This window comes from Myotis yumanensis, unplaced genomic scaffold (assembly GCF_028538775.1).
Source record: "Myotis yumanensis isolate MYYU_CA2020_CCGP unplaced genomic scaffold, mMyoYum1.0.hap1 SCAF_16, whole genome shotgun sequence".
Classification (NCBI taxonomy): Eukaryota; Metazoa; Chordata; class Mammalia; order Chiroptera; family Vespertilionidae; genus Myotis; species Myotis yumanensis.
Genome location: NW_027223767.1, coordinates 30,914,486 through 30,931,097, shown reverse-complemented (window position 1 = coordinate 30,931,097; position 16,612 = coordinate 30,914,486). Strand labels below are relative to the sequence as shown.

Below are 16,612 nucleotides of genomic sequence, written 5' to 3'. Positions count from 1 at the left end.
AAAGAAACCAGGGTCCCAGTTTCTCTCCCCGGCTCCTCACAGAGCAGAACTATCATCAGCTCATGAAAATAGTTTGGAGGTGGAATAAAGGTGAAGGCAAAAGATTTGGGAGGCACCACCCTTTAAGGCACCCTCAGAGGCCGTTTGGAGAATCTGAACCTGGAGTTCTAACTCTTTGCTTTCTGATGTTCCTGTAAAACAGGGAGTGTGTGTGGTGGTGGTGGTGGTGGTGGTGGTGGTGGTGGTGGTGGAGGAGTAACAGGGGTGTTTCTGTAGATTTGCAGGGTAGAGAGGTCACTGAAAGGGGACTGGGCCTAGAGCAGCTCTGCCTCAGGCCGGCCAGTAGTGTGTGGGTTCATGCAGGAAAGATTTCACAATATGAGTCCAGGTGATTTCGAGAGCATGTTTATTAAAGCTGGGGACAGTGAGACAAGGAAAGGCTTAGCGTACAAGAAGCAACAAGAGAGCGCCTAGGGCCTAGGCCAGGGGTGGGCAAACTTTTTGACTCGAGGGCCACAATGGGTTCTTAAACTGGACCGGAGGGCCGGAACAAAAGCATGGATGGAGTGTTTGTGTGAACTAATATAAATTCAAAGTGAACATCCTTACATAAAAGGGTACGGTCTTTTTTTTTTTAGATTTATTCATTTCATGGCCCGCGGGCCGTAGTTTGCCCACGGCTGGCCTAGGCAGTTCTCAGCTTTGGCTCAACAGAAACGTTATAGGAAAGAAGTGGGCCATGCTGGGCTGCGTGGACTCACGGAGAAGTAAAAGTCACGGTGAAAGAAGTGAGCCACGGTGGCGCTGCCGTTCGCTCACTGAAAAGTCAGAGAAAAAGGGGCCGTGGAGACAAGTTCAGGGGTAAGCCCAGGACGAGCTACCGCTGCTCATTGCTCCCTCAGCTGCAAGTCTCATGGGGACTTTAGAGTTTAGGAAAGAAAAGGAGAGATGCACAAACGAGAGGGAAGAGAGGCGTGGGCATGCTCCAGAGAGAGCCCGAGCTGGCTTTTTTTCTTGAGGGTTCTTATCTGTTTTCTAAAGATAGGAATTTTAGGGGAGAACGTCAGTAGAATATTGCATCAGCTTTATGCTGAAGTGCCAAAATGAGATTTATTCCCCTGACTTCATCTGTCCCTGGGTGTGGCTGGCACACATGGCACTAACTTGATTTCTCTTATCTGTCTCCCCGAGTCGGGTGATTTGTGCTATCTACCCTCCGTTGGGGAGAAGTGTAAACCATTTACTCTCAGTGTCCTTGGCTAGGGAAGATAAGATTTTGTGATTTACTAGATGGCTGTAAACTGCTTAGCTGTCCAACTTCCTGTCTTAGTTTCCCTTTTCCATTTGTCCTGGCTTCCTAACCTGTCTCAGGGAGGGTGTGAGAAAAATGAGCGCCTGTGGGCGCCTCCTCCCAGGATTGTATTTGCACAATGGCGCCCTCTGCTGCCCCGGCGCTCCCAACAGTTGAGGGCCATTTACAGTTTGGAAGGTCTTCCTCCTGTCCACCCTTCCCTAGTGTTTCAGTTGTGGGGAGGGCATCATTTAACGATAATAAAATAGCAAACAGAGAACTGGAAAGCAACTCTTTAGGTCCACCCTCTCCCTGATACCCAGAACTTCAGCTCGCTCCCAGAGACTTTCCAATACTACTACCATATGCAACCTCTTTTAAGACCTGAACTCCTATCTCTTAGGTATCAGAAGGAAAACGGAGACAAGCCACTGAGAATGTGTCAGAAACTCCTCTAACGACCCCACCTTACCTACTTCTTTCAGGTGTGACCCCAGCTCCCCCCATGCCCTGGGGAAGGATGGGGGTGTCAGAACTGCAGAAAGAGGCCGAGATTTAGCAAGTCTGCATAGATAGCTCACTTCCCGCATCCGTAGGTCCTGTGGGAGAGTGAGATCAAACAGCCCTGCCTCCTCCCTTATCCTGGCAAACCAGGAGGTGGGGGACAGTGGCTCTGCCATAGTAAGTAACCCCTAAGTTAACCTGAAGTGCAGTTCAAGTTTAATGAGCCTTATATGGGATGGGTGGGCTTCATGGCTGTGGAACTCGTGAAGTTTCAGAGGGGCTGAACTTGGTTTAAGATTCTGAAATGCTTAACGATTTTTGAACCAAGGGCCTAGCATTTTCATTTTGTAGCGGAGACGGGGTGAGGGTGGGTGGGTGATGTGCAGTCTCCTGGCTGGCTGTCCACCCTCCCAGGGCTGGCCCAGAAGCAGCCAGAGAGTGGTGCTCCGGACAGCCCGTGGCCCAGCAGCCCCTTGTGGAGCCCTGGGCTGGCTCAGGGTCTGCTTTCTCAGAGGAAATGCTTCCTTGCTAGCAACCCAGGGCACCACATTGCTCCCTCCCCAGACAGCCAGCTCTTTGGCATGTGGGCTGCTGAGGCCCTGTGGGCTGGGCACCTAGTCCAGCCCACGCACTGTTGCCACGTGGGTCAGACTGGGCTGGGAGCCGTGCCTGGCCGTGCTGGACACTGGCAACTGGGCACTTGCTGCAGGCTCAGCTCACCTGGAACCTACTGGGTGGCAACTAATATCTGGTCTCCCTCTGGGCTTCACACTGTGCCCCAGACTGAAGACAGGAAGGCAGGAGAAGGCCTCGGAAGAATGCTCAGGGCCAGAGCAGGAGCCGAGGAGCAGCAGGCCCTCCTGGGGCTCGGGGAAGCACACAGTGTGCCTTCCGGCTGCTCAGTGCCCTCTTTTCTGAATTGGGCCCTGCTGCAAGGCGCTGCATCTGGCTTCTCCGTGCTTCCCAGCGTCACCACATTAGGATCACACTCATGTTCTTCTGCCTCAATCCCGGGTGCCCCACTGGTTGGTTTCTTCTGGTTCATATGTGGACACTCAGGCTGCCGATCTTTTGATCTGATGAAAGAGCTCCCACCTTGGCCTCCTTCCGGTGGCCCCTGCCGTGGCCCCTCAGGTTCCCTCATTCTGCCAGGCCTGCTGGGTGTATTTGGATTCATGTTTTTCCCCAGTAACAGCATGGCACAGCTGTGGCTCAACTCTGTGATGAGAAGCTGAAGCAGCATTCTGGCTCATTGCCTGCAGGCCCAGCGGGTGAGGAGGCACCTGCACTTCCTCAGGCCCCCACCTGACCCCTGGGTCTGACTGGCAGTCCTTTCCTTGCTGGGTGGTGTTCATGTGCTTGTGTCAGGCGAGCCAAAGGGTGGCATGTTGGCCCTAAGGTAGTAAGATCCCTCCGACTGTCCCCCCGCCCCCAGAAGGATTATGTTGTTGAGTGTCGTGTGTGTTTCCTTCCACGTCCTGCGTGGATCAGGGTTCAGGATCTGAAAAGAGGAGCCGCACACAAATGAGAGAAAAAATGACACGAGATAATTTTGAAATATTGGGGGACCAGGCGGGCAAGTCCAGAAGGGCTTCCACTGATGCTCAGGCCGCTCCAATCTTTTATTGATCTGGAGTAGCCCTTAGGGAAAGGAGGTTTCAATGACACACGGATTAGCTCATCAGCAGACAATTTCCAGAAATAGGCAGAATATCTAATCAACAATAATCAACAAGGATTTACCTAAGTATCTAAGGAATTTTTTTTTTAAATATATTTTATTGGTTTTTTACAGAGAGGAAGGGAGAGGGATAGAGAGTTAGAAATATCAATGAGAGAGAAACATCGATCAGTTGCCTCCTGCACACACCCCACTGGGGATGTGCCTGCAACCAAGGTACATGCCCTTGACCAGAATCGAACCTGGGACCCTTCAGTCCGCAGGCTGACGCTCTATCCACTGAGCCAAACTGGTTAGGGCAGTATCTAAGGAATTAAGTGAACTAAGGTGGGGATGATGCTTCAGCTACCATTACCTAAATTAACTGGGTGATTTCTAGATTAACTGGGTGGTTCACAGCCCTGACCTTTGCTAAGGCTTCAAAGGTTACTAACTTTTGGAGGTTTCTGTCTATACTCAGCTAGTGAAGACAATACATGGACTCCGGCAGTTGAGAACCCTGGAGTGGTTGTTTATTAATTACCATGGTAATCAGAGCTGTTTGGGCCTGATAGAAGGGACCTCCATTATCACCAGGTCCTGGATGAATGAAGTGGAGAACAAGGAACAGGGAGGAGGATGTTGGAGTGAGTTGAACACCAGAAGTTTGTCTTTGGGGGTGCTAGCACTTTCCCATGCCTTCTCTGATCCTCTGTCTTCCCATCTGCCTAATGGGTTTGCTAATATCCACTTTGCTTTTTGGGGTCACTATGATGCCCAGGGTGACACTAGTTATTAATCTGTTGCCATGGGGGCCACAGTATGGGGCTCACATGTTGGGGTGGAGTTAGGCTTTTTCAACTGCTGGTGGACTGCCCACTCCTGCCCGCACAGGTGTGTTCCTTCCACAGGCTGAGCACCACTGCCTGGCTTCATTCATCCAGGTTGCACCAGCAGGCATCCTGGATCAGGAGAGGGAGCAGGCTTCAAGAGTCAAGCAACATGACTCACTATCCACCCTTTTGCCTCCACTTGTACCTCATCCCTCTCCCAATCTGAACTGAGGTTTGACGGATGCTGAGGAGATATGACTGGGCCCTGGGCTACCATAATGGTCACCCTTGGGGTTCTGGGGCAACAGGACATGGTAGGTCCAGTGTGGGCTTGGTCCTGGGCACCAATGCAGCCACCTGTCTGCTCCTTCTGGCATCCGACTGGCCCCTCTTTTCTGGACTAGTTTCTGCCCTAGTAGTTCTACCCAGTTTCTTCAGGCTGCCCAACATCACTGCCGTCACGATTATGATAAATTCCCTGGGCAACCATGTCGTTTACTCCTTCAAGGGCAAGATTCTAGACTCCAAGTTGCAGAGCCCTTCACTGGGGACCCCGGATCTCCCGTGCCTGCCTGGACATTGGGTGAGGAGAGCAGTCGTGGGTATCCATGAAAATTGGTGGTCATCCAGAGTGGAGGCATCTTTACTGCAAGGAATGTGTATGAGAGGAACCCCAGGGATTGTCTTACCATCTCCCCCCCCCCACCTCCCCCCCCCCCCCCCGCCCCCGCCCTTCAGGTAGCTGGCCCTGCTGGTTTGGATGCAGGTGGGAAGGAGAATTGATTTCCTGGAAAGTGAGGGGCTCTCCCCAGTTGTGCGGGGAACCATACAACTCCTACAACAAGTGTGAAGAGGGCAGTGGAGATGCCTGTTGTGCGTGAAGGCCTACTGCTTCCAGAATGGCGCACAGGAATTGAGTACTGTCCACTTCCTGAGCCTCCAGGCCCCTGGACAAACACTGGCATTCCTGGGCCTCCTCAGGAAAGCTCGGATCTCTGGGGGAATTCCAGTTTAAACCAGTGGAGGCAGACAAGCATCCGTACACATTAATAGGCCAGTCTGGACGATGCCCGGGTTAGGAATAGCAGCTGCAGGCGAGGACCGCCGTCTGTTCTCTGGCGGCAGGGCTCTGGGCGCTTCAGCACCGCGGGCTGGACAGCGCCTCCGGGGCAGGCCGGCGGCTCCTGCCAGAACTCGGGGTGTCTGACCGGACAAAGAAGGGAAGGCTGTTAGAGATAGAGACGATTTTTGGCCCCTAGAGGGCGAGCGCAGGTGGTGCGAGAATCCTTAACAGGTTGGGATCCTTGTGGGGCCGGGAGGAGGTGCAGGGCTGCGTCTATGTGTAACACCCCCCCTCCTGATTCTGGCCGCTCAAGACCGGTCACAACCCGCCTGTTGGGACTTATCTGTGACCAGTACACGCCCCAAGACCTCTGGACCCAAAACCTCTTTTTAATTTTAATTTTTAAAAATATATTGTATTGATTTCAGAGAAGAAGGGAAAGGGGAGACAGAAACATCAATGACGAGAAAGAATCTTGATCAGCTGCCTCGTGCACACCCCCTACTGGGGATGGAGCCCAGGATCTGGTCCTGTGCCCTGACCAGGAATTGAACTGTGACCTCTTGGATCATAGGTCCACACTCAACCACTGAGACACACCACCAGGCTGGACCCAGAACCTTTTGAGCTGGGTCTGCCTAGCTTGGGGACCCCCATTCTGGGCCCTGCTCCACATGGGACCCTTCGAAGCTTCTAGGAGAATCTGGTTGGGAAGTCCTGATTCCTTTGATCTCTGTTTGTCCTAAGGAGATCTATGTGGACTTACAAGTGGGAGAGAGTGTGAGGGAAAAAAAGTGTGGAGCTGTGGGTGGCAGGGTGAGTGTGTTCATGAAACAATGGTGACCTGCACTGTTTGTACTTTCCAGTTCTCCTGGGACTGTGGATAATGCAGTTATTCTCTATCCTTTTATTGTTTGGAAGTTCTCTTTGAAGTCTAACTGTAGGACAGACTGTCATTGTCTGGAGTTGGGGAACGGATACCATTTCACAGCTATAACATGCAGAGAGGTGGGAATCAATTATTGGGACCACTCCACCGGAACCTCAGGCCTCCTTTTATTGACTCCCACCAGCAACCTCACTCACTTGAACACCTGAACACGGGAGGGAAAACGGAAGGGGGCAGATGAGAACATGGCAGTCGGTCACCTGAAATCCCCATCCTGGGGGACAGGAATAGACGTGTTAGAACTGCAGAGAGAAGCTGAGATTTAGCAAGGCAGCGCAAATAGTCTGACCTTATCAACCCCTGGACTCTGATAAGGGCAATGTGTAGCCCTAGTGGGCTGATTCGATTGGCCACCAGGGCCGATCGCTACCTGGAGCGCTCTCTGGCGGTGATGGGCGTCAGGCAGGGCCTAGTTAGTAACTCAAAAGCTCCAGATTAAACTTTCGTCAGACTAATGTCAGTGGCCTCCACCCTCTGGGGCTGACAGGGAGCATGGGGCGATGGTCACTGGGAAACTGCCCCTGGACAGCCAATTGCATTTGGAGTCCTCGCTAGCGTGGGCCTTGCTTTCGTCCAGATACACTTGCCCATCGGTCGGTCGTCTGCTTCCTCGCCGCGCTTTCGGCTCTTTCCCTGCCCCTTGGCGAGGTGCGAGGTGCAGCGGCCCAGGTGCGGACTTAACTCCCGCCTGCCTGCCTGCCTGAGAGGTGAGAGAGCCTTGTCTTCTCCGTTAGGTCTGGAGCGAGCGCTGCTGCACCAGGGCTGATCGCTACCTGGAGCGCCCTCTGGCGGTGATGGGCGTCAGGCCTGGGCGTCTCGGCGCGACTCGGGGTCTTAGGAGTTAGCCCCAGGACTGGCTTGTCTGAAATGCGCTGGGCAGCGCCTGCCAGGGTCCGTAGCTCTGAAAACCATTGCGCCAGGTTATTACCTCGCCTCTCCATGTCGGCACTGCTCAGTCTGACGCTGAGAAAGCGCGAGACAGTTGCTAGGATGGGCACGGTGGAGGTCCAGGGGAGCCAGGTGCCAGTGCGGACATTACTGGGCCTGGAGTCAGACCTGTCATTCTTCTCGGAACTAGCCACTGCCCAGAGGAGTTGGGCTGGTCTTCCGTGGCTTCTTGATGTTCCTCAATTTCATCGCCATCACAGCTGAGCCACTTTCTGTCCTGGACCTTGGAGCAGGAGGGGTGAGGCTGTCCATGGAAGCTGGGGGTCTCCCAGAGGGGAGGGCGGGCTGTTTTTTTACTGCATAGAATGTGCCTGGGAGGAATCCCAGGAATTTTTTGGGTTTTTTTGCTGGAATCACCATTCCTGGACCCGGAGTTAGGGGATTCAGTGTGGTTTGGATGTGGGTGGGGTGGGGTTGAACCCCTAAAAATTGTGGAAACTTTCTGTGGCCTCAGCCTCCAAACACAATTCACAAGAAAAGTTTTGAGAGGGCAGTGGTGATGTCCATAATGGGCGAATTTCTACCGGTGCCAGACAGGGCACGGGATTCAAGGGTGGTGTGACAAGTCACTCACCTTCTCCCTGGCCTTCCCATGTAAGCACAGACCTGCGGGGATACTTCTGATCGAAACCAGCGGTACCCACAATTATTGAGGAATGCAAAGAACACTGCAGATTATTGGGTCTTTGTGGATGCGTCTTGGATTTTGCCCGGGCACCTGGTTGGAGGCTGGAGGTAGGGACAGTAGTGCAGGGAGGCAGCCAGGGGGGACCTGACGGTTCAGCACTGAGGACTGGACAGCGTCCTCCGGACAGCCTGGCACGGCCAAAGGAAGGATGGATAGTCACTCGCCCAGGGCCAGCACAGCTCAGAGGCTGACGGCAGAAACCCGGGACTTGGGGTTTGGGACCTGTGCTCACGGGGTCTGGACTGGAGCTCCAGGAGAGTTACAGAAATGTTTTAGATATCATGGAAATAACTCTTTGTAGTGCTTCAGATTATAAACCTTTTATTTTTTATTTTTATTTATTTTAAAATTTTATATATATATATATTTTTATAAACCTTTTAATACATGGTCTCCTCTTTGCCTCACAACAGATAGGGAATATAGGTCTGGATATCTAATAGATGAGGGAGCTCAGTGAGGATAATCAATGTTTCCAAGTCACACAGCCAGGGAGGGGTTTGAGCTAAGACTAGAATGGCTGCGTTGGTTGTAGCAGATGCATTCCCACAGATTTTGAAAGTCATGGGGGACCCTTGTTTGGGATCCTGAGGGCTGATGAGCCAACACAAGGGGGAAGCACTTAGGGTAAGGGCACCACTCACATGGGGCTATGCTCAGGGCTTTGAGGAGGAGGGGGGCTCCCAATAAAGTGTGAATTTGTCTATTCCTAAAGCCTGAGGTGGCATTCAAGGCTCATCAGAGCTCACCTATCTGGACTCAGTAGGACAGGATTCCCACCTTTGGGCCAGAAGTCACTCTTCTCTTACCTGGTTAATCTGCCCCACCCTGGGCTGGGACTAGGGTGAGGTGAGTGAGAAACCAAGGGTGCAAAATTTAAGGAGGCACTCACTCTCAGGATCATGCAAGTGCAGGCTAGTGTCAGCATGACTCTAAAACTGAGTATCTTCCTTCCCACCTCCCTCTCCTTCCTTCACTCTAAGCCCTAAGCTCCCAGAGGCCAGAGACAACCTTTGATAATCCCTGGGTGTCCCAGCCCAGCATCTGCTCATAGCAGGACTCACAGTTAGATTCAATAAACGTTTGTCAGTGACCAAGCCTCATCTTTCTTTCCCGTGAGAAAAATGGCCTAGGCCAGTGGTAGGCAAACTGCGGCTCTTTGGCCCCTTGAGTGTGGTTCTTCCTAAGCCTTAGGAGTACCCTAATTAAGTTAATAACAATGTACCTACCTATATAGTTTAAGTTTAAAACATTTGGCTCTCAAAAGAAATTTCAATCGTTGTTCTGTTGATATTTGGCTCTGTTGACTAATGAGTTTGCTGACCACTGGCCTAGGCTGGGAAGGGCATGTGTGTGTCTCGTGATCTGACAGAGGTTTGACCAATAGCTGGACTTCTCGTTTTCTAGAGATAAGCAAATGACTTGTGCGGGGAGAACCCAAAGCCTGTGCAAGAGTCAGAAAGTCCACACCAGAAAAGGAAATGTGGAGCAACGGAACTGGAGAGTGCCGATGACTTGTTCCAAGTCCCCCTGCCGCGTATGGGCGGACAGGGCTACTGACAAGCTCCTCCAAGATGTGACCCAATCAGGGAAAACCTGGTGCAGTTACTGGATGCACATCGAGTGTATCGACTTTCTACTGATTGGGCCTGGAACAGTAAGCAGGATCAATCTGTTGCTTTTGTCTGCCAGTAAATGCTGCGCGCTGATTGGTCCAGGTTAAGGAGACGGAAGAAACAGCGTGCACGTGGCACCCGCGGCCAGAGCAGCGCGCTGCGGGGCCGGGAGACCATGGCGTCGCTCAGTGGTGGCACCGTCGTCTGTGTGATCTGCTTGGAGAAGCCCAAATACCGCTGCCCCGCCTGCCGCGTGCCCTAGTAAGCGCCGGACGTCCTGGGAGAGGCGGACGCGGGTGTCGGGGCGGGTGGGGGTGGGGCGGGGGGCCGGGCTGGGGCGCGGGAGAGGGCGCTAGGCCTGGAGCTGAAATGCCCTGTCGGTTCTGTTACAGCTGCTCGGTGACCTGCTTCCGGAAGCACAGAGGTAAGGCCCCCGCGCCCCCGCCTCAGCCCGGGCCTCCCTCCTCTGTGGGGCGGCTCCCACGTCCCGCCCGGGTCTCGGGGCCGTGCACCCCTCAGGCCCGCTCCCTCCGGGCCTCGTCGCGCCCGACCCTGTCGGATCTCTTGGGGACACCTCTGCCTGTGAATGCTTCTCCGGATGTTGAACAGTCAGAACCTTTCTTCTGCTCTGTCTTTTCTTCCACGTGCTATCCTTTTTTTCGTGTCTTTTAAAAAGAGTGGGTCGTTTTTCGCCGGAAAAGGCAACCCAGCTATTTCATCTTTGTTTTCCTCATCATTCGGCCCAAGTTGCGCTGGCTAAGGTTAACGAGAACGTTCTTCTAAATAAGGTCTTGTCAGAAACAGTGAGGTAGGTCTTTTTACAATGAGGAGCTATGTCCTTGGCTGTTAATGTTGTCAAGTGTACATTTTAACTGTTCCTCCAGCGCCTCTTCTCAGCCCTCGGGGGCCCTTTCCCACGACTTCATGATTGGTTGATTCATGTTAAAGTTACTCGTTTAGGTTCTTTAAAATTTATCTTTATCGTTGATAGTATTATAGATGCCCCCCCCCCCCCCCTTTTCTCATTAGTTGTTTGTTTCATCCCCTCTAGTCTCTGCTTTACTGCAGTATGTTTCATGCCTTTCTCTCCAACCCCGCCCCCTGCCTTTTTTCTAATATCTCTGGAGTATTTCAAAAGAAACCTTCGCCTGGCCGGCGTGGTTGAGTGTGGACCTATGAACCAGGAGGTCACGGTTGGATTCCGTGGTTCAGTTCCTGGTCAGGGCACATGCTGGGGGTTGCTGGTTCCCCAGTAGGGGGGCCTGCAGGAGGCCAATGATCCATGATTCTCTCTCATCACTGATGTTTCTCTCTCTTCCTCTCTGAAACCAATAAAAATATATTTAAAAAAATAAACCTTCAACTAAAGGTAGACAGGAAAGAAGGTTTGGCTGGAAATAGGGCTGGAGAGCTGGGTGGGGAGCACTTCCCCCTCACCTTGCATCCCCTGTGAGGCCCCTCTAAGAACCCCATCAGGAGCTCTTATCTGTGTGGCCCTGCTGCCGCCAGGGTGAGTTTTCTGAAATGCAAATTGGAGCAGTTCACTCCCTTGTTGAAAAGGCCAGTTCTCTCCAGCACAGGTCAGTGGTTCTTAACCTGGGAGTGTTCTCCCCAGGAAGATACCTCTTCACAAAATTTTTGTTGTCACAGTAGCTGAGGAGGAGTTGGTGGTACTTCTGGTAATTGGTATTGATTCTAATAAATACCTTGTGGTGTGTGAGACTGACAGCATTAAAGACCTTTCCACCCTGAACGCAGTAGCATTCTTGCTGAGAAATACCTGGAACGGTCGGCCTGCGTGTGGCATACTTTTGCTCCTGCTTTCTCCACTTGTGTTCCAGCCACCACCAGTCTGCTGGCATTTGCTCATCACCATCTCCTTGCACCTGACCCTATTTTAAGGGTTGGTGCTAGCCACACATCTTTCTTCTGCCAGAAATGGTCTTTGACCTGGCAATGCCTCCTCCTGCAAAGACTCCTCTTGGTCTTATCTTCTGGCCCTTTGCATCTTATCCATCTCTCTAGCTGTCATCCCTAAGACTGAACCCCTCTGGGCTGGACCTGTGGATGCCCAATGGCACCAGCACATGCAAATTTGATATCTGAAATTCCTGAGAAAATAGTTTGATGCTAATTGAAGTCAGTGTGCCACTTAAACATAATGAAAGCACTGTGATACCAGGCAAGGCAAGGAGGGATCCGGACAGGCCCTAGGGTCCATAAGTTGTTTTGCCAGGTGCAGGGTTGCTTGTTTTTGCTACTTTCCGTTGATCTGATCTCTCACTTCCTCTGCATTCATCTCTATCCCCACCCACATCCCTTACTCCATCCTTATGCTTCCCACCTCGATGCTGGCTTGGTGGGGAGGTATAGCCTTGTCACTAAAATGGAGGTGATGTGCTCCTGATGTTTGTGTGTCTTTCAGAGCAGTGCAATACCGAAACTCGTCTTGTTGAGGAAAAAATACCAGCTTTTACTGCAAAAACTATAAAGCCCGAGGAAAACAAAGGTGGGTTAGTTGACTTCAAACAAACAAACCTAGAAAGGGCCTTGAAATAGAATACGTTGAAAGGAAAGAGGAGACGGGCTGGGGCAGGGAGTCAAGGACCATGTCTTCATTAGGGAGAAGCAGCTTCCTTAGCCCAGAGCATCAGGAGTGGGGGCACTGTCCTTGCGGTGATATAGAGCAGCCTAAAGGCATTGTTCAGGACAGGAATAATAGGGGCAAGAGCCAAGAGGGGGAAGACCGTGGGTGTGGTTTGGGGGTGAGGGAGCCTTCTGTAGTCATGGCTTCAGTCTCCCTTCATGGGTCTGGCTGGACCTGTCAGTTCACCTGAGCTGGGCCTAGGTGAGAGGCTGCCCTTGGCTCATGACACCTTGCTGCTGCTGGAGGCTTCTCACAGGTTACAGTGGTAGAGAGCTGCCATCCATCCTGCCAGCCAGCTGGCTACCTGGGGTCATGCATCATGCCTGCCTCTGAAAGCAGCCCCCTCTGATGCCACCCAAGGCATCTTGAACATTCACAGCAAGAAGGAGGTGGCCTGGTTCTGCCCTTGGACAAACTTCCTTATTGGGTTCAGGCAATGCCAGCCTTTCTGCCCATGAGGAGATTGACGTTAGGTTTATATGGAGCACACCTAGTTTATTGGTCCATCTGAGAGCTGGAGCCGTGGTGAGGAGAGGAGGAGGATAAGAATTGGAAAATCAGCCTCCAGCATAACAGCCACAGGGAAACACATAGACTAAGCGTGTGAACACTAGGATGCATTTAAGTCACCAATGTTTCTTTCATTTTCCTTCCCTTTCCTAAAAGAGGAGTTTATACAAATGGGTTACTGTCACGTGTGTACCTATACATTTTTAAAATCTATTTGAGTAGTTAAAATCTGCCTTTCTTTAGAGCCATAAGTAGTTGATTGTGTTATATATTCCTTAGATGATGATGACGACTCTGTAGCTGATTTTCTCAATAGTGACGAGGAACAGGACAGAGTTTCTTTGCAGAATTTAAAGAATTTAGGTAAGTCTGTACTGTGCTTACTTTTTGTCAACCATTGAGATACATTTAATCTGTTGTATAGAATGTGGTTTTATTTATGATTTTAGAGAAAGAGAGGGAGAGAGAAAAAAAGAAACATCGATTTGTTTTTCCACTTATTTATGCATTCATTGGTTGCTTCTTGTACCCGCAGCCTTGGTGTATGTGAACGAAGCTCTAACTGAGCCACCTGGCCAGAGCCAGAATGTGATTTTTAAGGTTATTAAATACTTTAGCGTGCATGCAGAGCCCTTCATCCAGCCACACTGTTCTATTAACAACACAGGGTTTCCACACCTCCCAGCTTGTCTGTAAGGCCGTTTTCTTGGCTTGGGGTCACAGTGGCTTTGTGAGTTAGCAGAGTTCTTTTCCTCCTTCAAGGCTTTGTTCAAGTGTCCTGTCCTCAGTTAAAGTGTTCCTGACCTTTGACTGTTAGAATTAGATACTTTTTCATATTCCCATGGTGCCTTGTAATATACTACTCACCAGATTTTTTGCTAATTTGTTTCACATTAGTCTGTAGGGGAGAAACCTACATTTATTTCCATGTTCCTAGTGCTCCATTTGCAGTCTAGCCATTAATTCATACTGGATAATCCCAGGACTTGATTTTTTAAATTTGTTTTTATTTTTTAAAAAATACCTTACTGGGTCCGAGGATATTTTTCCATTTTTATTTTAGAGAGGGTGGAAGGGAGGGCGAAAGACAGAGAGAGAGAGAGAGAAATATCAGTGTGAGAGAGACATCGATTGGTTGCCACCTGCACTTGCCCTGATCAGGGTGGGGGATTGTGCCTGCAACTAAGGTGGGTGCCCTTAACCAGAATAGAACCTGAACTGTTCAGTCCTCGGGCTGACGCTCTATCCATTGAGCCAAACCGGCTAAGGCTATCTTTATTGTTGAAAGTATTAGATGTCCCCTTTTTTGGACTTGATTTTTAGAGGATGTGGGTGTTAATAATACCCAGTATTTGTGGCATTGCTCATTCAGTCCCTAGAGCAGTTCTGTTACCTCTAATTCATGGGCCAGGGTAGTTCCTACAGGTGGGCATTATTTTCATTCCCATTTCAGAGTCCGCCTGACAGGTGGTGCTTTGCACCTGGTCCCATGGCAGTGGTTAAAACAGCCGTGGGCAAACTATGGCCCGCGGGCCGGATCCGGCCCGTTTGAAATGAATAAAACTAAAAAAAAAAAAGACCGTACCCTTTTATGTAATGATGTTTACTTTGAATTTATATTAGTTCACACAAACACTCCATCCATGCTTTTGTTCCGGCCCTCCGGTCCAGTTTAAGAACCCATTGTGGCCCTCGAGTCAAAAAGTTTGCCCACCCCTGGGTTAGAATGAGGTTGGAGCTAGCTGGGGATAGTTGTGAACAGTTCTGTCATATGTAAAGCACCACACAGATTAGTTAGAGTCATTTCACTACCTGTGCTTCAGGCTGGATCAAGCACTTAAGCATCATTCACAAGCACTCCCTCTGGAGTTGGACATTCAGTGTCTGTCCTTGCCAATAAGCTAAGGCTGTTCTCTGTATTTGTAGTCATGAAGTATTTAACTTGGAAATCATTTTATATGCTGATTTCACCTTGTTTATGCAAAGCACTGGGGTTAATTTGTGGGTTTAAAGGTTAAGGGGATACAATATTACATTTAAAGCATTTAGCTTTCAGCCATCTCCACCTGTTCCAGCTTCAACTCAGATTGGCTTTCTTTCCTTAATTTTTAAGGGGAGTCTGCAGCATTAAGAAGCTTACTGCTCAATCCACACCTCAGACAGTTGATGGTCAGCCTCGATCAGGGGGACGACAAGGCCAAGCTCATGAGAGCCTGCATGCAGGAGCCCTTGTTTGTGGAGTTTGCCGACTGCTGTTTAAGCATCGTGGAACCATCCCAGAATAAGGATCCTTAAAATGGATTATGGTGCTGCTTGCTCCTTCTCCCAGGAGACCAGCTAATGTGGGGCCCCAAGCAAGGGCAGTGTTTCCAGGACGAAGACCTGCTGATGTAGGGTAGGTCATGCGAGTCTTCACCTCCATTGCTGTGGGCTTAGGTGTCAGACAGATGGGGGCATTCAAGTGGCACACATTCAAATGGTTGTTTTTAAGTTATTTATTTTTGGTACAGTTAAGGTAGATATCGTGAGATAATTTATCAAGTTTCACACTTGTTTGAGTGAAAACTTGCTCAGTGTTACTAAATAAAATCAAGGTGTGGTTCTGTGGTACATTGCATTGCTCATCATCCTTGATTCATAATTTAATTGCTTCAAATTAAATAAATCAACAACATATTAAATAGTAAAGTTTTGTTCCTTTTAAAGGAATGAAACACAATTTCCCCAGCCAAAATTTTAGAGCTGATCTCAAGCTGCTTGTTCGGTTTGTGGGGAATCAGAATGGGGGGTACCCCACTGTAGCGACAGACAACTCTCAATCTTGTTTGATTGCAGTTGGCTCCGAGAATGTAGTTAAAATGTGGCCCTGCTGTTTCTTAATCTTGGTCTGGGAACTACTAACCCTGACACCTGTCAGTGCTTGAGATGGAGGCTGGAGCCCCAGGCCCCACTGGTGATGGACCGCACAGCCCTGGCCCGCAGGCGGGCAGGAGCCATCACTCTCACAGGCCTGGGAGTCACTGGGAGTAGTTTGGCAGCTATGTGTTGATTAAATGTTCTTGGCAAGGCAGCTGGCAGGAAAGGCATTGTAGAAACAAAGGCACCTCAGGTTGCCCAGCCAGGTGAGGATAGAAGGTGAGAAGAGATCACACGTGGCCCAGCCTGTGTCTTTCCAGCAGAATCTGATTAAAGCCAGTAACACTGTCGGACGAAGGTTCAGGGCAGATATCAGCATAGCGCAGCGGAGACTTTCTGCAGTGAAACTTGATCGAGCCCTGGGGAGAGAGAGAAGTGGCTTAACCCCGGCTCCCAGGAGAGCCAGGGCCTAAAGGTACCTCACAGAGCAAATGCTAGGGATGCAGGGGAGTGTGGATAAGTAAGTGCTGGCATGAGAGTCACGGCAGTAGCAGGACTGAACTAACCAACATGTTTTTCAGTTGGTTAAGTGGCAAAGTCCAGAGCAGTATTAGAATAGAAAAGTTGACATCCCTGCAGTGTGAGGCAGATGAGGAACAGTAGAGCGCTCCCCTCCTAGAAGTGTCACCTGTCTCAGCTCTAAGACTGCTTAACGCCAGAAGGTCGGACAGATTTCGGTTTACACTGTGTGGTCATGGGAGATTTTACCCAGGTTCTGGCCTACAGTAATTCCTCTGGCAAGAAATTCAGTTTCCTTCCTTCTGCCTTGTTGTTATCACATAATCCTTGAGTGTTTGCCTGTTTTATATGCTGGCTGACTTTTCCCCTGGCTGCCCGTAATATAAAAACACAGGGCACTCGGACCAGTGACTCACCTGGTTGTCATTTCCTTAGCTGGAAAAGGAGAAAAACCAAGTAACATAATTTGGGGAAAACCTGATGCCAAATCCAGTGCCACTGGAGTAAGTAAGCTGTCAGCACAACCCA

General features: G+C 50.4%; 2 protein-coding genes across 14 annotated transcripts in view; one reads left to right on the top strand and one right to left on the bottom strand.

Annotated features, from left to right (window-relative positions):
* The window catches only part of ZNHIT3 (zinc finger HIT-type containing 3), a 25,125-nt gene extending 9,806 nt beyond the window's left edge, over positions 1-15,319 (top strand). For 4 of the 7 annotated variants that reach the window (XM_070393276.1, XM_070393277.1, XM_070393279.1 and 1 more), the window contains exons 3-7: positions 9,629-9,813; positions 9,945-9,976; positions 11,978-12,061; positions 12,989-13,072; positions 14,823-15,319. In XM_070393276.1, the coding sequence (XP_070249377.1) occupies positions 9,632-9,813; positions 9,945-9,976; positions 11,978-12,061; positions 12,989-13,072; positions 14,823-15,004 (564 nt within the window). In that variant the 5' untranslated portion in view covers positions 9,629-9,631 and the 3' untranslated portion in view covers positions 15,005-15,319. Of the gene's footprint in view, positions 1-9,343; positions 9,814-9,944; positions 9,977-11,977; positions 12,062-12,988; positions 13,073-14,822 lie in introns of all 7 variants that reach the window. The other 3 variants (XM_070393281.1, XM_070393282.1, XM_070393280.1) reach the window with 2 other exon arrangements.
* Positions 15,190-16,612, bottom strand: part of MYO19 (myosin XIX) — a 28,000-nt gene continuing 26,577 nt past the window's right edge. For all 7 annotated transcript variants that reach the window (XM_070393262.1, XM_070393261.1, XM_070393263.1 and 4 more), the window contains one exon: positions 15,190-15,984. In XM_070393262.1, the coding sequence (XP_070249363.1) occupies positions 15,856-15,984 (129 nt within the window). In that variant the 3' untranslated portion in view covers positions 15,190-15,855. The remainder of the gene's footprint in view (positions 15,985-16,612) is intronic.